This window comes from Pongo pygmaeus, chromosome 8 (assembly GCF_028885625.2).
Source record: "Pongo pygmaeus isolate AG05252 chromosome 8, NHGRI_mPonPyg2-v2.0_pri, whole genome shotgun sequence".
Lineage (NCBI taxonomy): Eukaryota > Metazoa > Chordata > Mammalia > Primates > Hominidae > Pongo > Pongo pygmaeus.
In genome coordinates, this window is record NC_072381.2 from 33,880,599 (window position 1) to 33,903,513 (window position 22,915).

General features: G+C 35.6%; 1 protein-coding gene across 47 annotated transcripts in view; it reads left to right on the forward strand.

Annotated features, from left to right (window-relative positions):
* Positions 1–22,915, forward strand: part of CCDC7 (coiled-coil domain containing 7) — a 434,284-nt gene that overhangs the window by 400,958 nt on the left and 10,411 nt on the right. For 39 of the 47 annotated variants that reach the window (XM_054436378.1, XM_054436376.1, XM_054436382.1 and 36 more), the window contains one exon: positions 1,627–1,716. The exons of the other annotated variants lie outside the window; for them this stretch is intronic. In XM_054436378.1, the coding sequence (XP_054292353.1) occupies positions 1,627–1,716 (90 nt within the window). The remainder of the gene's footprint in view (positions 1–1,626; positions 1,717–22,915) is intronic. 47 annotated transcript variants of the gene reach the window in all.

Sequence of the window (22,915 nt, forward strand, 5' to 3'; positions counted from 1 at the left end):
AAGAAAACAGTAAAAAGATATTTGGGCTTGCTTCTGGAAAAGAAAATGAATGTAGGCAAAGAAAGTGAAATCCATTTTCTTTCCCAGTGAGCTAGAAGAAAAAATGGTCAGAAATTATATATGACAAAAGACGAAAGTTTAAAATAATATGTAAAATCCTGGGCTTCAGTGGATACAAAATAAAGTTGACAAGATAGGCTAGGACTCAAAAGGAGGGTTTTGTTGGTTGGAACTCCTAGCTTTTTATAGCTTCTCAAGCTGGGTTAGTCATTGTTCATTATATTTTAGATAAATGTAATTGATTTGGGGTTCACTTGTTACTTCATATCACCTACAACACTGCTTTTCATTAATGTAGCTCCTGGTTTTTCCGATAATTTGGTTTTTTTTTCTAAGCCCAAGTCTTTTATTTGATGAATATACTAATTATAAGCAGTAATAATAATGCTTAAAGAAAACAAAGAGGAGAATAAAATTAATAAATGGTCTAAATAGTCTATTATCTATACTTTTGCTTTATGATTACAGAGCAATAATAATGGTCTTCTGTTATGGATTGAATGAAAACTATAATAGCATAAAATATTTTAAAATTTTTCATGAAAGCATTTGGCCTTTGAATCTAAAAATAATGGCAGATATACATTTTTCAAGCAAACACTTCCCTTAAGGAATGGAAGAATTGAATGTTTCATTTCTGTGCAAAAAATATACTGAGGAAAGTCAACATATTAATGTAAAATTTTACTCACTAACTTTGAGAAAGTACCATTCAAATGTTTCACCTTCTGCTTTTAATGTCAGCATTTTTCCTCCAAATAAGCAGGTGTTGAAACTAGTTTTAATTATATAGTTTTGTTTTTAGCAGTGTTCAAAACATGTATCTTTCCAATTGCATTTCTAGTATCTCCTCCTTAATTATAGGACTAGATTTCTCATTGTGGGACTATAAACTTCTATTTAAATAAAATAATATAATGTTTTATATAGAGATGAAAACTTTATCTAAAAATTTGCATTTTAATTATTCACATTTTTTACTGTCCTGCAAAAAGGCTCATTCTCTGACATTTTTATCTATGACCTTTCTAGTCTTTATTTGTTTTCATATTTTTTACTTTTATTTCAGATTCATGGGGTACATGTGCAGGTTTGTTACATGGGTATATTGCATGACATTGAGGTTTGGGATATGACTGGTCCCATCACCCAGGCAGTAAGCACAGTGCCCAATAGGCAGTTTTTCAGCCCGTGACCCTCTCTCTCTCCCCACTAGGGATCTCCACTTTATTGTTCCCATATTTATGTCCATGCTTTCCCAAGGTTTAACTCCTTCTTGTAAGTGAGAACATGTGGTATTTGGTTTTCTGATCCTATGTCAATTTGCTTTAGTCTTTCTTTTTCTTGATTTGTACTCTTATAATGCACTCTTATAAATATCAAATACCAGGCAAGAAAAAAATCAGAGAGAAAATATTTGTGTCAGGTAAGCTGCTTTATCTAAATTACTGAAAAAAAGTTGTAAGGAAACTGTGTTTTAGAATACTAAGATTTATTTTAACATTTTAAAACTTGAAATTACTTAATTTACCACATAATTTAATAACACTGTTCTCATTTTTTTAGGGCATTCGAGAGTTGTTACCTTAAGCCAAAAAACTATTGAATTTACTCTGCCTACTGTGACCAATACAATTGGAAAACCTACCTATAAAGGTGAAAGAACCTCTGCAATACAGGCATATGCAATAATACTTTCTGCTACATTCTCATTGTCTCTATTTACCAACCTCAAACCTCTGGGCTTCCTCCTTCAAACAACCAATCTTATGAGTGAGGCATAGTTTCCCAAACCTTTCTTCAAACCAGTAAAAGTATATATGTAAACAGTGATTTGTGGTTCTGAATAACCACAGGCTTATATGCTTATATCCTCCTCACTTTTGACCCAGGTAAATTGATAGAAATTTCTTTCGTCTGTCACATTTTTAAGCTGCTGCATGATATTCTATGATGTGAATGCATCCTAATTTATTCAATGATTCCTCTACAGAATAACATTTTATCACGTTTTTTGCCACTACAAGCAATGGTGCAATACATACCATTGTTCATATATATTTATATCACAGTGATTGCATTTCTATAAAAAAGAACATGTAAGTGAGGTTGGTGCATTAAAGGTATATATAATTTTAATTTTAATAGATATTAGCAAACATTTCAAATTACTATGGCTAATAGTTCTACTAGTAAATGCATGAAATGCCTATTTCCAAGCACCTAAGCCAGAACTAGACTTTTCATGCATTGGAAATATTAAGAATATTAAATAATATGGTTAAGATGTCAGTACCACTCAAAGTGATCTAAGGATTCAGTGCAATCTCTACTGAAATCCCAAATACTTTTTTTTACAGAAAAATGTAAGTTTTTTTTTTTTTTTAAATTCATACAGAATCTTAAGGCAGCAGTCCCCAACCTTTTTGACAGCAGGGACCAGTTTTGTGGAAGACAATTTTTCCATGGAATGGTGGTGGGGGAATGATTTTAGGATGATTTAGGCGCATTACATTTATTGTGCACTTTATTTCTATTATTATTACACTGTAATACATAATGAAATAATTGTACAATTCACCATAATGTAGGATCAGTGGTAGCCCTAAGCTTGTTTTCCTGAAACTAGGTGGTCCCATCTGGGGGTGATGGGAGACAGTGATAGATTATCAGGCATTAGATTCTCATGAGGAGCACACAACCTAGATCCCTCTCATGTGCAGTTCACAATAGGGTTTGTGCTCCTATGAGAATCTAATGCTGCCACTGATCTGACAGGAGGCAGAGCTCAAGTGGTAATGCCAGCAATGAGGAACAGCTGTAAATACAGATGAAGCTTCCCTTGCTCACCCACTGCTCACCTCCTGCTGTGTGGCCCAGTTCCTAACAGGCCACAGACCAGGAGTTGGAGACCCTGTCCCTATAAGGGACCTGATAGTCAAAATAATCTTGACAAAGAACAAAATTGAAAGACTTACACTTCATAATTTCAAAACTTACTGCAAAACTACAATAACCAAAACAGTATGGTACTGGCCTAAAGACAAACACATAGTTTGATGGAATAGGTTAGAGAGCTGAGAAATAAACCCTCACATATATGGTCAAATGATTTTTTACAAGAGTGCTAAGACTAATCGGTATGGAAAAAATAGTCTTTACAACATATGATGCTGAGAAAACTAGATATCCACATGCAAAATAATGATGTTGTGCCCTTTATCTTACACATATAAAAATTAACTCAAAGTAGACCGAAAACCTAAAACTAAGAGCTATACTTTAAAACTCTTAGAAGAAAACATAGGAGAAAACCATATATTGGATTTGGCAATGACTTCTTGGATGATACCAAACACACTGTCCAAAAAAATAGACATGTTAGAATTTATCAAAATTAAAAACTTTCAGTCATCAATGGAAAATATCAAGAGTAAAAAGGCAAACCACAGAATGGGAGAAAATATTTTTAAATCACATCTGATAAGGTATTAATAATCCAGAATATATAGAGACCTCCTACAACTCAACCACAACAACAGAACTCAATTTTAAAATGGGCATAGGCCAGCCTCCTAGAGAAACACTAATCTGATCTGATCACCCTACCCTCTGGACTGAACACGCACAGCACCCTGCCTCCCTGGATCGGGAAAGCCCTCTACAGCCTGAGTTGCTGAGGTGCCCCACCTCCCTAGGAGTGAAGCCAACATTGCACTGCTGCACACCCCCCAGGGCCAAAGCCACAGATGTGCCCCCATCATTCTTGGACCTTGCTGTCACTGCACCTGACCTCACAGAGCCTGCGCCACTGCTGTGTCCCATTACTCCAGGGCTTAGAGTTCTTGGTGCATGAATTGCCACTGTGTCTTATTGGTTCCGTAGCCTGAATTGCAATTGTACCCTGCTCATTGGGGCCTAAACCTCTGGAAAACCTCTTCCTTCCCAGAGCCATGCCATTGCTGCACCCTAACACCCAGGATGAGTCAGCAACATGCCTGATCCTGGGCCTGAGATACTGGGAAGTGCCTCAGAGTCACAGCACTTGGCCTTGTGGGAGAGCTGCATCACCCATACCTAAAATAATAAACCTGGACCTACACCACAGGTGCCCTGGCAGTTCAACAAGACACTGAGCCCCAGACCCCAGCTCCACAGCCACTCTGAGCACCTGTTCCCTGTAACACAGCACTGCTTGGCTGCCTCTGGCCTGTGTCAGGCTCAGCACCAAGAGAGATGCCTTCAGGTAAATCTACTACTATGGGGAAACTAGAACAGAAGGATCTTTAAAGTCCTTTACACTGAGAAATGGACTCCACTACTGTGCCTACCCAGAATGAAAGCCACTGCACTTTGCCCAACTAATACCTGCAGACAATATCTGCAGGTGACAGTCTCCCCAAGGAAGCCACTATAAAAACAAAAATTAGCAAATAGAACTTAATTAAACTAAAGACCTTTGGCGCTTTCCATCCAACAGCAGCAGAACATACATTTTTTTCTAGTGCACATGGAACATTCTTAAGGATAGACCATATATTAGGCCATAAAACAAGTCTTAACAAATCAAGAAGATCAAGAATATACCTAATACTATTTCTGAAAACAATGGTATGAAATTAGAAGTTAAAAACAAAAGGAATCTTGAAAATTTACAAATATGTAGAAGTTTCAAAACATGCTCCTGAACAACCAACCAGTAGCTCAAAGAAGAAATCAAAAGCAATACTTAAAAATATGTTGAGACAAATGACAATAGAATCACAACGTATCAAAGTCTATGGGAAGCAGCAAAAGTAATTCTAAGAGGGAAGATTATAGCAATAAATGACCACATTATAAAAGAAGAAAGATTCCAAATAAATAGCCTAATGTTATGCCTCAAGGAGTTGGAAAAAGAAAAACAAGCCAAAGTTTGCAGAAGGAAAGAAATAATAAAGATTAGACCAGAATTAAATCAAATAGAGAATAGAAAAACTATAGAAAAAAAATCAATAAAACCAAGAATTGCTTTTTTTGAAAAAAATAAAATAAAATAGACAAAATCCTTGCTAGGCAAACTAAGAAAAGAAGAGAAAACTCAAATAAAATCAGAAATGAAAATGAAGACATTATAGTAGATACCAAAGAAATTAAAAGGATCATAAGAGACTAGTATGAAAAACTATATGCCAACAAATTGGATAACCTAAAGGAAATGAATAAATTCCTCAAAAAATATAAGCTGCCAAGATTGAATCAGGAAGAAATAGAAAGCTTAGACAAACCAATACAAAATAAAAAGGTTGAAGAAGTAATTAAAAGCGTTTCAACAAAAAAGGTCAGAACCTTTCGAGGTGGCTTCACAGCTTCACACCTTCACATTTGAATACTATGAAACATTCACAGAAGAATTATGCCTAGGTGACAGGTTGATAGGTGCAGCAAACCACTAAGGTACCCATTTACCTATGTTACAATCCTGCACGTTCTGCACATGTATCCTGGAACTTCAAGTAAAAATTTTAAAAATGAAAAAAATAAAAAAAAAAAGAATTATCAGTGCTTCTTAAACTCTTCCAAAAAAGTCGCACTAGAAGGAGTATTTTCAAACACGTTTAATGAGGCCAGCATCACCTCGAGACGTAAACCAAAGAAAGACACCATAGGAGAAGAAAACTACAGAGCAATATCTCTGATGAACATTGATGCAAAAATGCTCAATTAAACATTATCAAACTGAATTCAACAACAACAATTAAACATTATCAAACTTAATTGAAAACAACAACAAAATTGAACATCATGAGCAAGTGGAATCTATTGCTGACATGTAGGGCTGGTTGATCATGGGTAAATGAGTCAATGTGATACTTCATATTCACAGGATAATCTCAGATGATCCCCCATCATGATCTCAGTTGACACAGAAAAAGCGTTTGACAAAGTTCAGCATTCTTTCTTTATTGAAACTTGTATAGGTATAGAAGGAAAGTTCATCAACATAACAGAGGCCATTTATGAAAAATCTACAGCTGATGGAGGAATATTTTCCAAGCAAATGGAAAGCAAAAAAAAAAAAAAAAAAAAAAAAAAAAACCAGGGATTGCAATCTTAGTCTCTGATAAAACAGACTTTAAACCAACAAAGATCAAAAGAGACAAGGGCATTACATAATGGTAAAAGGATCAATGCAACAAAAAGAGCTAACTATCCTAAATATATGTGCATCCAATACAGGAGCACCCAGATTCATAAAGAAAGTTCTTAAAGACCTACAAAGAGACTTAGACTCCCACACAATAATAGTGGGAGACTTTAACTCCCCTGTGTCAATATTAGACAGATCAATGAGACAGAAAATTGACAAGGATATCCAGGACTTGAACTCAGCTCTGGACCAAGCAGACCTAATAGACATCTACAGAACTCTCCACCCCAAATCAACAAAACATACACTTTTCTCAGCACCACATTGCACTTATTCTAAAATTTACCACTTAATTGGAAGTAAAGCACTCCTTAGCAAATGCAAAATAAGGGAAATCATAACAAGTAGTCTCTCAGACCACAGTGCAATCAAATTAGAACTCAGGATTAAGAAACTCACTCAAAACTGCACAACTACATGGAAACTGAACAACCTCCTCCTGAATGACTACTGGGTAAATAACGAAATGAAGGCAGAAATAAAGATGTTCTTTGAAACCAATGAGAACAAAGACAGAGCATACCAGAACCTCTGGGACACATTTAAAGCAGTGTGTAGAAGGAAATTTATAGCACTAAATGCCCACAAGAGAAGGCAGAGAAGATCTAAAATTGACACCCTAACATCACAATTAAAAGAACTAGAGAAGCAAGAGCGAACAAATCCAAAAGCTAGCAGAAGACAAGAAATAACTAAGATCAGAGCAGAACTGAAGGAGAGAGAGACATGAAAAACCCTTCAAAAAATCAGTGAATCCAGGAGCTGGTTTTCTTGAAAAGATCAACAAAATAAATACAACACTAGCCAGACTAATAAAAAAGAAAAGAGAGAAGAATCAAATAGATGCAATAAAAAATGATAAAGGGGATATCACCACCAATCCCACAGAAATACAAACTACCATCAGAGAATACTATAAACGCCTCTACGCAAATTAACTAGAAAATCTAGAAGAAATGGATAAATTCCTGTACACACACACCCTTCCCAAGACTAAACCAGGAAGAGGTCAAATCCCTGAATATTGAGGCAGCAATTAATAGCCTATCAACCAAAAAAAGTCCAGGACCAGACGGATTCACAGCCAAATTCTACCAGAGGTACGAAGAGGAGCTGGTACCATTCCTTCTGAAACTATTCCAAACAATAGAAAAAGAGAGAATCCTCCCTAACTTATTTTATGAGGCCAGCATAATCCTGATACAAAAACCTGGCAGAGACAATAGAAAAAAAGAAAATTTCAGGCCAATATCACTGATGAACATCGATGTAAAAATCATGATCGTATATTTAGAAAACCCCATCATCTCAGCCCAAAATCTCCTTAAGCTGATAAGCAACTTCAGCAAAGTCTCAGGGTAAAAAAGCAATGTGCAAAAATCACAAGCATTCCTATACGCCAATAACAGACAAACAGAGAGCCAAATCATGAGTGAACTCCCATTCACAATTGCTACAAAGAGAATCAAATACCTAGGAATCCAACTTACAAGGGATGTGAAGGACCTCTTCAAGGAGAACTACAAAACACTGCTCAAGGAAATAAGAGAGGACATAAATAAATGGAAAAACATTCCATGCTCATGGGTAGGAAGAATCAATATCATGAAAATGGCCATACTGCCCAAAGTAATTTATAGATTCAATGCTGTCCCAATCAAGCTACCATTGACTTTCTTCACAGAATTGTAAAAAACTACTTTAAATTTCATATGGAACCAAAAAAAAAAAAAAAAAGAAAGAAAGCTGAAGGCATCATGCTACCTGACTTCAAACTATACTACAAGGCCACAGTAACCAAAACAGCATGGTACTGGTACCAAAACAGATATATAGACCAATGGAACAGAACAAAGGCCTCAGAAATAATGCCATACGTGTAGAACCATCTGATCTTTGACAAACCTGACAAAAACAAGCAATGGGGAAAGGATTCCCTATTTAATAAATGGTGTTGGGAAAACTGGCTAGTCACATGCAGAAAACTGAAACTGGACCCCTTGCTTACACCTTACATAAAAATTAACTCAAGATGGATTAAAGATTTAAACATAAGACCTAAAACCATAAAAACCCTAGAAGAAAACCTAGGCAATACCATTCAGGACATAGGCATGGGTAAAGACTTCATGACTAAAACACCAAAAGCAATTGCAATAAAAGCCAAAATTGACAAATGAGATCTAATTAAACTAGAGCTTCTGCACAGCAAAAGAAACTATCATCAGAGTGAACAGGAAACCTACAGAATGGGAGAAAATTTTTGCAATCTGTCCATCTGACAAAGGGCTAATATCCAGAATCTACAAAGAACTTAAACAAATTTACAAGAAAAAAACAACCCCATCAAAAAGTGGGCAAAGGATATGAACAGACACTTCTCAAAATAAGACGTTTATGCAGCCAACAAACATATGAAAAAAAGCTCATCATCACTGGTGATTAGAGAAATGCAAATCAAAACCACAATGAGATACCATCTCATGCCAGTTAGAATGGTGATCATTAAAAAGTCAGGAAACAACAGATGCTGGACGGGATGTGGAGAAATAGGAACAATTTTACACTGCTGGTGGGACTGTAAATTAGTTCAAACATTGTGGAAGACACTGTGGTGATTCCTCAAGAATCTAGAACTATAAATACCATTTGACCCAGCAATCCCATTACTGGGTATATACCCCAAGGATTATAAATCATTCTGCTATAAAGACACATGCACATGTATGTTTATTGCAGCACTATTTACAATAGCAAAGACTTGGAACCAACCCAAATGCCCATCAGTGATAGACTGGATAAAGAAAATGTGGCACATATACACCATGGAATACTATGCAGCCATAAAAAAGAATGAGTTCACATCCTTTGCAGGGACATGGATGATGCTGGAAACCATCATTCACAGCAAACTAACACAAGAACAGAAAACCAAACACTGCATGTTCTCATTTATAAGTGGGAGTTGAACAGTGAGAACACATGGACACAGGGAGGGGAACATCACACACTGGGGCTTGTCGGGGGTTGGGGGGCTAGGGGAGGGATAGCATTAGGAGAAATACCTAATGTAGATGATGGGTTGATGGGTGCAGCAAACCACGTGTATACCTATGTAACAAACCTGCACGTTCTGCACATGTACCCCAGAACTTAAGGTATAATAATAAAAAAAAACCCACAGCTAACATCATAATCAACAGAGAACACCTTAAAACTTTTCCACTAAAATAAGCTACAAGGCAGGGATGTCCACTCTCACCAATTCTATTTGTTCAACACAGTACTAGAAGTACCATCAAGGACAATGAAACAAATTTGGGTTGCAACCAAATCAGAAAGAAAAATACTCTGTTTGAAGACAACATGATCTTATATATAGGAAACCCTAAAGACTCCATTACATAAGTGCTAACTTTGCAGGATACAAAATCAACATACAAAAATCACATACATTTCTATAAACAAATAATGACCTAACTGAAAAAGAAACTTTAAAAGAAATAATTTGGTTTATGATAGCATAAAAAAGCTAAGCATTAATTTAACCAAGGAGGTGAAAGATTTGCACACTGACAACTAGAAAACATTGATGGAAGAAATTGAAGAAGTCACAAATAAATGGCAAAATATTCTGTGTTCATGGATGGGAATAATTAACATCGTTATGTTCATACTACTCAAAGCAATAATACAGACTTAACAAAATGCCAATCAAAATTCCAATGGTATTATTCACATAAATAGAAAAAAATCCTAAAATTTGTATGAAACCACAAAAAAAAACCCTGAATAGACAAAGCAGTTACAGATAAAAGGTAAAAACAATTGGAGGCATCACATGTCCTGATTTAAAATTATATTTCAAAGCTATAGTAATCAAACTCATATGGTAATGGCACAAAAACAGAAACACAGACCAATGGAACAGAGAAACCAGAAATAAATCCAAATGTTTATGGTAAACTACTTTTTTGTTGTTGAGACAGAGACCTACTTTGTCACTTGGGCTAGAATGCAGTGGCATGATCATAGCTCACTGTCACCTTTAACTGCTGGGTTCAAGCAATCCTCCTGCCCCAGCCTTTCAAATTGCTAAGACTACAGGTGCACACCACCGTATTCAGCTATTTTTTAAATTTTTTGTAGAGACAGGATCTTGCTACATTGCCAAGGCTGGTCTTGAACTCCCACCACACCAGGCCCAGTGATCAATTAATTTTTGACAAGGACTCCAGGAATCCAGGTGTATGCAATGGGGAAAGAATAGTCTCTTCAATAAATGGTGCTAGGAAAACTGGATTTCCACATGCAAAAAATATAATTGAATTTTTATCTTACACCATACACAAAAATCAACTCAAAATGGATAGGAGACCTAAATGTAAGACCTGAAACTATAAAACTCCTAGAAGAGAACATAGGAGAAAAGATCCTTTTTTAAAAAATTAATTAATTAATTTATTTATTTATTTTATTATTATTATTATTATTATTATACTTTAGATTTTATGGTACATGTGCACAATGTGCAGGTAAGTTACATATGTATACATGTGCCATGCTGGTGCGCTGCACCCACCAACTCGTCATCTAGCATTAGGTATATCTCCCAATGCTATCCCTCTCCCCTCCCCCCACCCCACAACAGTCCCCGAAGTGTGATGTTCCCCTTCCTGTGTCCATGTGTTCTCATTGTTCAATTCCCACCTATGAGTGAGAATATGCGGTGTTTGGTTTTTTGTTCTTGCGATAGTTTACTGAGAATGATGATTTCCAATTTCATCCATGTCCCTACAAAGGACATGAAGTCATCATTTTTTATGGCTGCATAGTATTCCATGGTGTATATGTGCCACATTTTCTTAATCCAGTCTATCATTGTTGGACATTTGGGTTGGTTCCAAGTCTTTGCTACTGTGAATAATGCCGCAATAAACATACATGTGCATGTGTCTTTATAGCAGCATGATTTATAGTCCTTTGGGTATATACCCAGTAACGGGATGGCTGGGTCAAATGGAATTTCTAGTTCTAGATCCCTGAGGAATCGCCACACTGACTTCCACAAGGGTTGAACTAGTTTACAGTCCCACCAACAGTGTAAAAGTGTTCCTATTTCTCCACATCCTCTCCAGCACCTGTTGTTTCCTGACTTTTTAATGATTGCCATTCTAACTGGTGTGAGATGGTATCTCATTGTGGTTTTGATTTGCATTTCTCTGATGGCCAGTGATGGTGAGCATTTTTTCATGTGTTTTTTGGCTGCATAAATGTCTTCTTTTGAGAAGTGTCTGTTCATGTCCTTCGCCCACTTTTTGATGGGGTTGTTTGTTTTTTTCTTGTAAATTTGTTGGAGTTCATTGTAGATTCTGGATATTAGCCCTTTGTCAGATGAGTAGGTTGCGAAAATTTTCTCCCATTTTGTAGGTTGCCTGTTCACTCTGATGGTAGTTTCTTTTGCTGTGCAGAAGCTCTTGAGTTTAATTAGATCCCATTTGTCAATTTTGGCTTTTGTTGCCATTGCTTTTGGTGTTTTAGACATGAAGTGCAATCAAGCTAGAACTCAGGATTAAGAATCTCACTCAAAACCGCTCATCTACGTGGAAACTGAACAACCTGCTCCTGAATGACTACTGGGTACATAACGAAATGAAGGCAGAAATAAAGATGTTCTTTGAAACCAACGAGAACCAAGACACAACATACCAGAATCTCTGGGATGCATTCAAAGCAGTGTGTAGAGGGAAATTTATAGCACTAAATGCCCACAAGAGAAAGCAGGAAAGATCCAAAATTGACACCCTAACATCACAATTAAAAGAACTAGAAAAGCAAGAGCAAACACATTCGAAAGCTAGCAGAAGGCAAGAAATAACTAAAATCAGAGCAGAACTGAAGGAAATAGAGACACAAAAAACCCTTCAAAAAATAAATGAATCCAGGAGCTGGTTTTTTGAAAGGATCAACAAAATTGATAGACCGCTAGCAAGATTAATAAAGAAAAAAAGAGAGAAGAATCAAATAGATGCAATAAAAAATGATAAAGGGGATATCACCACCGATCCCACAGAAATACAAACTACCATCAGAGAATATTACAAACACCTCTATGCAAATAAACTAGAAAATCTAGAAGAAATGGATAAATTCCTCAACACATACACCCTCCCAAGACTAAACCAGGAAGAAGTTGAATCTCTGAATAGACCAATAACAGGAGCTGAAATTGTGGCAATAATCAATAGCTTACCAACCAAAAAAAGTCCAGGACCAGATGGGTTCACAGCCGAATTCTACCAGAGGTACAAGGAGGAGCTGGTACCATTCCTTCTGAAACTATTCCAATCAATAGAAAAAGAGGGAATCCTCCCTAACTCATTTTATGAGGCCAGCATCATCCTGATACCAAAGCCTGGCAGAGACACAACAAAAAAAGAGAATTTTAGACCAATATCGTTGATGAACATTGATGCAAAAATCCTCAATAAAATACTGGCAAACAGAATCCAGCAGCACATCAAAAAGCTTATCCACCATGATCAAGTGGGCTTCATCCCTGGGATGCAAGGCTGGTTCAATATACGCAAATCAATAAATGTAATCCAGCATATAAACAGAACAAAAGACAAAAACCACATGATTATCTCAATAGATGCAGAAAAGGCCTTTGACAAAATTCAACAACCCTTCATGCTAAAAACTCTCAATAAATTAGGAATTGATGGGACGTATCTCAAAATAATAAGAGCTATTTATGACAAACCCACAGCCAATATCATACTGAATGGGCAAAAACTTGAAGCATTCCCTTTGAAAACTGGCACAAGACAGGGATGCCCTCTCTCACCACTTCTATTCAACATAGTGTTGTAAGTTCTGGCCAGGGCAATTAGGCAGGAGAAGGAAATCAAGGGTATTCAATTAGGAAAAGAGGAAGTCAAATTGTCCCTGTTTGCAGATGACATGATAGTATATCTAGAAAACCCCATTGTCTCAGCCCAAAATCTCCTTAAGCTGATAAGCAACTTCAGCAAAGTCTCAGGATACAAAATCAATGTGCAAAAATCACAAGCATTCTTATACATCAATAACAGACAAACAGAGAGCCAAATCATGAGTGAACTCCCATTCACAATTGCTTCAAAGAGAATAAAATACCTAGGAATCCAACTTACAAGGGATGTGAAAGACCTCTTCAAGGAGAACTACAAACCACTGCTCAAGGAAATAAAAGAGAATACAAACAAATGGAAGAACATTCCATGCTCATGGGTAGGAAGAATCAATATCATGAAAATGGCCATCCTTCCCAAGGTAATTTACAGATTCAATGCCATCCCCATCAAGCTACCAATGACTTTCTTCACAGAATTGGAAAAAACTACTTTAAAGTTCATATGGAACCAAAAAAGAGCCCGCATCGCCAAGTCAATCCTAAGCCAAAAGAACAAAGCTGGAGGCATCACACTACCTGACTTCTAACTATACTACAAGGCTACAGTAACCAAAACAGCATGGTACTGGTACCAAAACAGAGATATAGATCAATGGAACAGAACAGAGCCGTCAGAAATAATGCCACATATCTACAAGTATCTGATCTTTGACAAACCTGACAAAAACAAGAAATGGGGAAAGGATTCCCTATTTAATAAATGGTGCTGGGAAAACTGGCTAGCCATATGTAGAAAGCTGAAACTGGATCCCTTCCTTACACCTTATACAAAAATCAATTCAAGATGGATTAAAGACTTAAATGTTAGACCTAAAACCATAAAAACTCTAGAAGAAAACCTAGGCATTACCATTCAGGAGAAAAGATCCTTGATGCTGACTTTGGCAGTGATTTTTTTGTATATTATACCAAAAGCTCAGGCTAAAAAATAAAATAAATAAATAAATAATTAAATAAATAAATAAATAAATAAGACTGTATCAAGCGAAAAACCTCCCACACTGCAAAGAAAACAATTAACAAAATGAAAAGGCAACCTACTGACTGGTAAAAAAAAAAAAAAATTTGCAAACCGTATAACTGATAAGGGGCCAATATCCTAATTTTATAAGGAATACTTACAACTCAACAGCACAAAAACAAATAACTTGATTTTAAAATGTGCAAAAAATCTAAACAGACGTTTCTCTGAAGAAGACATAAAAATGGCATCACTAATCCTTAGGGAAATGCAAATCAAAACTACAATGAGATACCACTTCATAGTCATTAGGATGGCCATTATTAGAAGAAAAATGGAGAGGGTTGGGGAGAGGAGAGAAAGAAAGAGAGTAACAACTGTTGGTAAGGATGTGGAGAAATTCAAATCCTTATGTACTGCTGGTAGAAGTGGAAAATGGCACAGCCTCTGTGGTAAACAGTATGGTGATTTCTCAAAAAATTAACAATAGAATTACCACATGATCCTGTAATTCCACTTTCATTTATATACCCAAAAAAGTAGAACAGGAACAAATATTTGTACACCCGTGTTTATAGCAGCATTTGTCAAAATAGCCAAAAGGTAGAGGAAGCCCAACTGTCAGCTGATGGATGAATAATTAAGCAAAATGTGGTCTATACATACAATGAAATATGATTCAGTTAAATAAAGGAAGGAAATTCCAACACATACTACAACATGGATGAATCTTGAAGACATTATGCTGAGTGAAATAAGCCGGCCACAAAGAAATAAATATGTATGATTACACTCACATAAGGTACTTACAGTAGCTAAATTTATAGAGACAAAAAGTAGAATGATGGTTGCCAGGAACTGGGGGTAGGAGATAAGGAATTAATGTTTAATGGGGAGAGTTTCAGTTTTGCAAGATAAAAAACGTTCCGGAGGTAGATGGTAGTGATAGTTGCATAGCAGTGTGAATGTATTTAACGTGACTAAACTGTACACTTAAAAATGGTTAAAATGGTAAACTTTATGTAATGTATGCTTTACTAAAATTTTTAAAATAATTTTAAAAATAAACAATATAAACACACAGTTTTATCTTTAATGAGAATTATTTCTATTTAGTAACAATAGACTCACTATTATTTCTATTTTAATTTCTTCTGTGAATTGCCTACTTATATTCTTTGCCCATTTTCCTGTTAGTTGCCTTTTTTGTTTCATAGAAGCTTTTTGTATAATAGGGTTTTAAAAATCTTTTGATTTTTCTATCAATTCAAGTTTACAGAGAAACTGAAAGAATTCTAGAAGGGATTCCAATCCCTTCTAGAATTTATTCAGTTTTATTCTGTCCTTTTTGCTTTATAATGTTCTTTATGTTCATATGTAGATGTATGTATTATAAACATTATGTACATATATTTATAAACATGATAAATATTTAATACATAAAATATTATTTTTTCTGAACTGTAGAGGGGTAACTTGGAAACATAATGTCTCTTTACCCATAAAACTTTAGTATTTCTTAAGAAATGATAATATATCATCACAACACAATTACCAAAAATAGGAAATTTAACATTGACTCAACTTATCATCTAATCCATAATCCATATTCAAGTTGCATTTGTCATAATAATGCCCTTTATAGGTTTTTTTTGGACTAAAATTGAATCTAGGACCATGCACTAAATTTGTGGTGTCTTTTTAGTCTCTCTTAATCTGGAATAGTTAATTTATATTTCTTTTTGTGTCTTGACCTTCATATTTTTAACACTAGTTAGTCTGTAGAATATTTTTCAATTTGGTTTTATCTGAAGTTTTCTCATGGTTACTTTCAGGTTATACATCTTTGGGAGGAGTATCCCAGATGTAATGTTGTGTCCTTCTCAATGGGTTATATTTTTTCAAAATATTGTGATGGCAATTTTGATCATTAGATTGTAATGGTGTCTATTATGTTTCTCTACTGTAAAGCACTTTTTTTACTTTTATAAGTAATAGGTAATTTGGGGCAGATACTTACAGACTATGTGAATAGTCTTTAAGAGTGAGACTATTCTAAAGGTGAGACTGTCTATGGGTAAGTTTATCTATGGGTGAGTTTCCCATAAACTCACACATTAATTTTTTAAGAAATCTATTGCAATTTTCTAACATGACCATTCTTTTTACCTTTATCAGCTGCCATTCTGTTGAAAGAAATAGCTTTTCCTTTTTCCTCCCTCTGCTTCCTTCTCCCTTTTTCTCTCCTTTCCTCACCACCACCTCCTTTTCTTCCTTCTTTTAATTTCATATTAGCAGAGCTCATGGATTTTATTTTGTTCAACTAGTTATAATCCATTGGTACTATTAATTACTTTGATGGCTAATCTCTTTAATCTCCTTTTATCTACATTTTCAAAGCCTGTTTTGTCTTTTTTAATAAATTGTTCACATTTAAAAAACACAGAGTACCCTCAACTATTTTTAAACTGATTTGTTCATTTTCTCAAATAAGTTTTTATTTTATTTTATTTTATTTATTTATTTAACTAACCTGCACATTGCGCACATGTACCCTAAAACCTAAAATAATTAAGTTTTAAGAACACTTTGTATATATTGAATAACAGTTCTTTATCAGATATGTCTTTTGTAAAGATTTTCTCTGTGGCTTATTCTCTTTTAATGTTTTTACAGAGCAGACATTTTTCATTTTAATGAAGTCTAGCTTATCAATTATTTCTTTCACGATTGTGCCTTTGGTGTCATGTCTAAAAAGTCATTGACACACCCAAGGACACCTAGATTTGTCATCCAGAAGTTTTATGATTTTGCATTTTCCATTTATGTCAGCCATTGAATAATTCTCTTTTTAAAGAATCCCTGATTCATTTTAATGGAGAATAATATTTAGAAATGTAGACTTGGGTGATAGGTGTGCTCATTCCTATTGATGTGTCATTGCTTTTAGGTTCTCTGAGCAGAAACAGCTAAAGGATGTGTGCGTTTGTATAAACCTGTGGGTTTATGCAGATATTTTCAACTCTAATTCAATATACTACAGGGTTAATCTACTCATTTCTCTTTCCATATTTAAACTTACCTTTTCCAATAATGGGAAAACATGGTGGCTGTTACCCTTAATGTGTTTGCTTGTTTGCTTCAACTTAAAATGCACAAAAAGGATTACCAAGCCATACAGTGATGAAAACCAAACATATAACTAGAGCTCAACATTTATTTGTAGTTCTCATTCTGGGAGTTGAATTTACATGGAGGAATGAATCTTAGTTATTATAACAGGTAAGTTTTGACAATGCCTGCAGCTGTGTAACCCACAATTTGATTATGTAACAGAACATTGCCATTACTCTAAGAACGTTTCCTCATACTCCTTTCTAATCAAGTTCTATTAGTACACACTCCTTATAGGAAGAAACTGCTAAACTATTTTTCAAAGTAGTTGTACCATTGTACACTCTTACCAGCAATAAGAGTTACTGCACATTCTCATCAACATTTGGTATTGTCAAATTATAACTTTAGCCATTCTCGTGTGTGTGTGTGTGTGTGTGTGTGTGTGTATAATAGGAGTACCTCACTGTGGCTTTAACTTGCTATTCACTGATGACTAATGGTGAATACTGTTTACATGCATTTTCATCATTTATGTGTCCTTTGTATACCTTCTTTTTGTGTATCTGCTTTTAGAAAAAATATACTCAACTTTTATTTGAGTGTCATTTTAATATTAACATAAAAGTTCTTTACATATTCTGCAGAGAAGTCTATTATAAGCTATATGTATTATAAACACTTTTTCTCCATTCATAGCATGCTTGTTTGCTTAATGCTGTCTTTTTATGTGTGAAGTTTTTAATTTTGATCAAGTCTAATTATCGAGCTTACTTTAATGGTTACTAATTTATTTGCATCACCAAGGTCGCAAACTTATTCTCCTATGTGTGCTTTAAGGTGCTTTATACTTTGGGATTTAAGATTTAGGTGCGTGATTCATCTTGATTTCTGTGCATGATATGAGATAGAATTCAAGGTTTATTTGGTGGTTACACACAAAGCTGTGGAAGTCGTGCTGTATGTGAACTACTCTGCCGTTACTGCAAGTGCATTCCCTTCTTTACTTCTCTTTTGATATCATTTTTTTACCTCTTTTCCATTGACATCTATAAGAATGAGTAGTCTGACATGTTTTTCTTTTAAGTTTTAAGCTTCAGGATTTCCTATGATTCTATCATTATGGTTAAACATATTTTCCTAATTATTCTTCTAATTTAAATTGTATTTTTTGGCCTTAACTCTCTAATCCAGAGTTTTGTATATATTGTACAACAGGAGTTCAGTTCCTTTTCATTTTAGTTCTTGAACACTTCATCTTTAATCTTTAGAATTTATTTATTAAATATAAATGTATTTAGCTCTCAAAATTTCTGATTTTAATTGCATTATATAATATATATGTGTGTATATATATAAATATACTTTGGAATTTGATATTTTAATAGAGTAAATGATATTGCTATGTCTCAATACTTTTTTCAGGTCTTGTTATAAGTAGCCAACAATTATAATTACAATTTTTTTTGAAAAAGGCATTGTCCCTTCTTGTTATATTTCTTTCTAAATATTTTATAATTTTTACAGTTTCTGTGCTAGTAAATTTTGATTCTCTGTATCTACTCATCTGTTTCTTTAGTTTTAGGGGCAGTGGTTTGCTCTGTGACCTCAATTCTCATATGGATCTAAGTTTTGTCAGCTTTTTTCTTACTATGTGAATGGAAGAGATGACTTCCAAGCTCTTTACATGCCAGACAAGAAGTGGTAGTGTAGTGTTTTCAAGATTCATCTATGTTTTAGCATCTATCAGCACATTATTCTTTTTTTTTATATACTTTAAGGTACATGTGCACAACGTGCAGGTTAGTTACATATGTATACATGTGCCATGTTGGTGTGCTGCACCCATTAACTTGTCATTTAACATTAGGTATATCTCCTAATGCTATCCATCCCCCTCCCCCCACCCCACAACATGCCCTGGCGTGTGGTGTTCCCCTTCCTGTGTCCATGTGTTCTCATTGTTTAATTCCTACCTATGAGTGAGAACATGTGGTGTTTGGTTTTTTGTCTTTGCGGTAGGTTGCTGAGAATGATGGTTTCCAGCTTCATCCATGTCCCTACAAAGGACATGAATTCATCCTTTTTAATGGCTGCATAGTATTCCATGGTGTATATGTGCCACATTTTCTTAATCCAGTCTATCATTGTTGGACATTTGGGTTGGTTCCAAGTCTTTGCTATTGTGAATACTGCCGCAATAAACATACGTGTGCATGTGTCTTTATAGAAGCATGATTTATAATCCTTTGGATATATACCCAGTAATGGGATGGCTGGGTCAAATGGTATTTCTAGTTCTAGATCCCTGAGGAATCGCCACACTGACTTCCACAATTGTTGAACTAGTTTACAGTCCCACCAGCAGTGTAAAGTGTTCCTATTTCTCCACGTCCTCTCCAGCACCTGTTGTTTCCTGACTTTTCAATGATCACCATTCTAACTGGTGTGAGATGGTATCTCATTGTGGTTTTGATTTGCATTTCTCTGATGGCCAGTGATGATGAGCATTTTTTCATGTGTCGGTTGGCTGCATAAATGTCTTCTTTTGAGAAGTGTCTGTTCATATCCTTCACTCACTTTTTGATGGGGTTGTTTGTTTTTTTCTTGTAAATTTGTTTGAGTTCATTGTAGATTCTGGATATTAGCCCTTTGTCAGATGAGTAGATTGCAAAAATTTTCTCCCATTTTGTAAGTTGCCTGTTCACTCTGCTGGTAGTTTCTTTTGCTGTGCAGAAGCTCTTTCATTTAATCAGATCCTATTTGTCAATTTTGGCTTTTGTTGCCATTGCTTTTGGTGTTTTAGACATGAAGTCCTTGCCCATGCCTATGTCCTGAATGGTATTGCCTGGGTTTCCTTCTAGGGTTTTTATGGATTTAGGTCTAACATTTAGGTCTTTAATCCATCTTGAATTAATTTTTCTATAAGGTGTAAGGAAAGAATCCAGTTTCAGCTTTCTACATATGGCTAGCCAGCACCATTTATTAAATAGGGAATCGTATCCCCATTTCCCAGCACCATTTATTAAATAGGGAATCCTTTCCCCATTGCTTGTTTTTCTCAGGTTTGTCAAAGATCAGATACTTGTAGATATGTGGCATTATTTCTGAGGTCTCTGTTCTGTTCCATTGGTCTATATCTCTGTTTTGGTACCAGTACCATGCTGTTTTGGTTACTGTAGCCTTGTAGTATAGTTAGAAGTCAGGTAGTGTGACGCCTCCAGCTTTGTTCTTTTGGCTTACGATTGACTTGGCAATGCGGGCTCTTTTTTGGTTCCGTATGAACTTTAAAGTAGTTTTTTCCAATTCTGTGAAGAAAGTCATTGGTAGCTTAATGGGGATGGCATTGAATCTATAAATTACCTTGGGCAGTATGGCCATTTTCACGATATTGATTCTTCCTACCCATGAGCATGGAATGTTCTTCCATTTGTTTGTATCCTCTTTTATTTCATTGAGCAGTGGTTTATAGTTCTCCTTGAAGAGGTCCATCATGTCCCTTATAAGTTGGATTCCTAGGTATTTTATTCTCTTTGAAGCAATTGTGAATGGGAGTTCACTCATGATTTGGCTCTCTGTTTGTCTGTTATTGGTGTATAAGAATGCTTGTGATTTTTGCACATTGATTTTGTATCCTGAGACTTTGCTGAAGTTGCCTATCAGCTTAAGGAGATTTTGGACTGAGACAGTGGGGTTTTCTAGATATACAATGATGTCATCTGCCAACAGGGACAATTTGACTTCCTCTTTTCCTAATTGAATACCCTTTATTTCCTTCTCCTGCCTGATTGCCCTGACCAGAATTTCCAACACTATGTAGAATAGGAGTGATGAGAGAGGGCATCCCTGTCTTGTGCCAGTTTTCAAAGGGAATGCTTCCAGTTTTTGCCCATTCGGTATGATATTGGCTGTGGGTTTGTCATAGATAGCTCTTATTATTTTGAGACATGTCCCATCAATACCTAATTTATTGAGAGTTTTTAGCATGAAGGGTTGTTGAATTTTGTCAAAGGCCTTTTCTGCATCTATTGAGATAATCATATGGTTTTTGTCTTTCGTTCTGTTTATATGCTGGATTACGTTTATTGATTTGCGTATGTTGAACCAGCCTTGCATCCCAGGGATGAAGCCCACTTGATCATGGTGGACAAGGTTTTTGATGTGCTGCTGGATTCGGTTTGCCAGTATTTTATTGAGGATTTTTGCATCGATGTTCATCAGGGATATTGGTCTAAAATTCTCTTTTTTTGTTTTGTTGTGTCTCTGCCAGGCTTGGGTATCAGGATGATGCTGGCCTCATAAAATGAGTTAGGGAGGATTCTCTCTTTTTCTATTGATTGGAGTAGTTTCAGAAGGAATGGTACCAGCTCCTCCTTGTACCTCTGGTAGAATTTGGCTGTGAATCCATCTGGTCCTGGACTTTTTTTGGTTGGTAAGCTATTAATTATTGCCTCAATTTCAGAGCCTGTTATTGGTCTATTCAGAGATTCAACTTCTTCCTGGTTTAGTCTTGGGAGGGTGTATGTGTCGAGGAATTTATCCATTTCTTCTAGATTTTCTAGTTTATTTGCGTAGAGGCATTTATAGTATTCTCTGATGGTAGTTTGTATTTCTGTGGGATTGGTGGTGATATCCCCTTTATCATTTTTTATTGTGTCTATTTGATTCTTCTCTCTTTTCTTCTTTATTAGTCTTGCTAGCGGTCTGTCAATTTTGTTGATCATTTCAAAAAACCAGCTCCTGGATTCATTGATTTTTTTGAAGTTTTTTTTTTCTCTATTTCCTTCAGTTCTGCTCTGATCTTAGTTATTTCTTGCCTTCTGCTAGCTTTTGAATGTGTTTGCTCTTGCTTCTCTAGTTCTTTTAATTGTGATGTTAGGGTGTCAATTTTAGATCTTTCCTGCTTTCTCTTGTGGGCACTTAGTGCTATAAATTTCTGTCTACACACTGCTTTGAATATGTCCCAGAGATTCCAGTATTCTGTGTATTTGTTCTCGTTGGTTTCAAAGAACATCTTTATTTCTGCCTTCATTTTGTTATGTACCCAGTAGTCATTCAGGAGCAGATTGTTCCGTTTCCATGTCGTTGAGCAGTTTTGATTGAGTTTCTTAATCCTGAGTTCTAGTTTGATTGCACTGTGGTCTGAGAGACAGTTTGCTATAATTTCTGTGCTTTTACTTTAGCTAAGGAGTGCTTTACTCCCAACTATGTGGTCAGTTTTGGAATAGGTGTGGTGTGGTGCTGGAAAGATTCTATATTCTGTTGATTTGGGGTGGAGATTTCTGTAGATGTCCAGTAGGTCTGCTTGGTGCAGAGCTGAGTTCAATTCCTGGATATCCTTGTTAACTTTCTGTCTCGTTGATCTGTCTAATGTTGACAGTGGGGTGTTAAAGTCTCCCATTGTTATTGTGTGGGAGTCTAAGTCTCTTTTTAGGTCTCTAAGGACTTGCTTTATGAATCTGGGTGCTCCCATATTGGGTGCATATATATTTAGGATAGTCAGCTCTTCCTGTTGAATTGATCCCTTTACCATTATGTAATGGCCTTCTTTGTCTCTTTTGATCTTTGTTGGTTTAAAGTCTGTTTTATCCGAGACTAGGATTGCAACCCCTGCCTTTTTTTGTTTTCCATT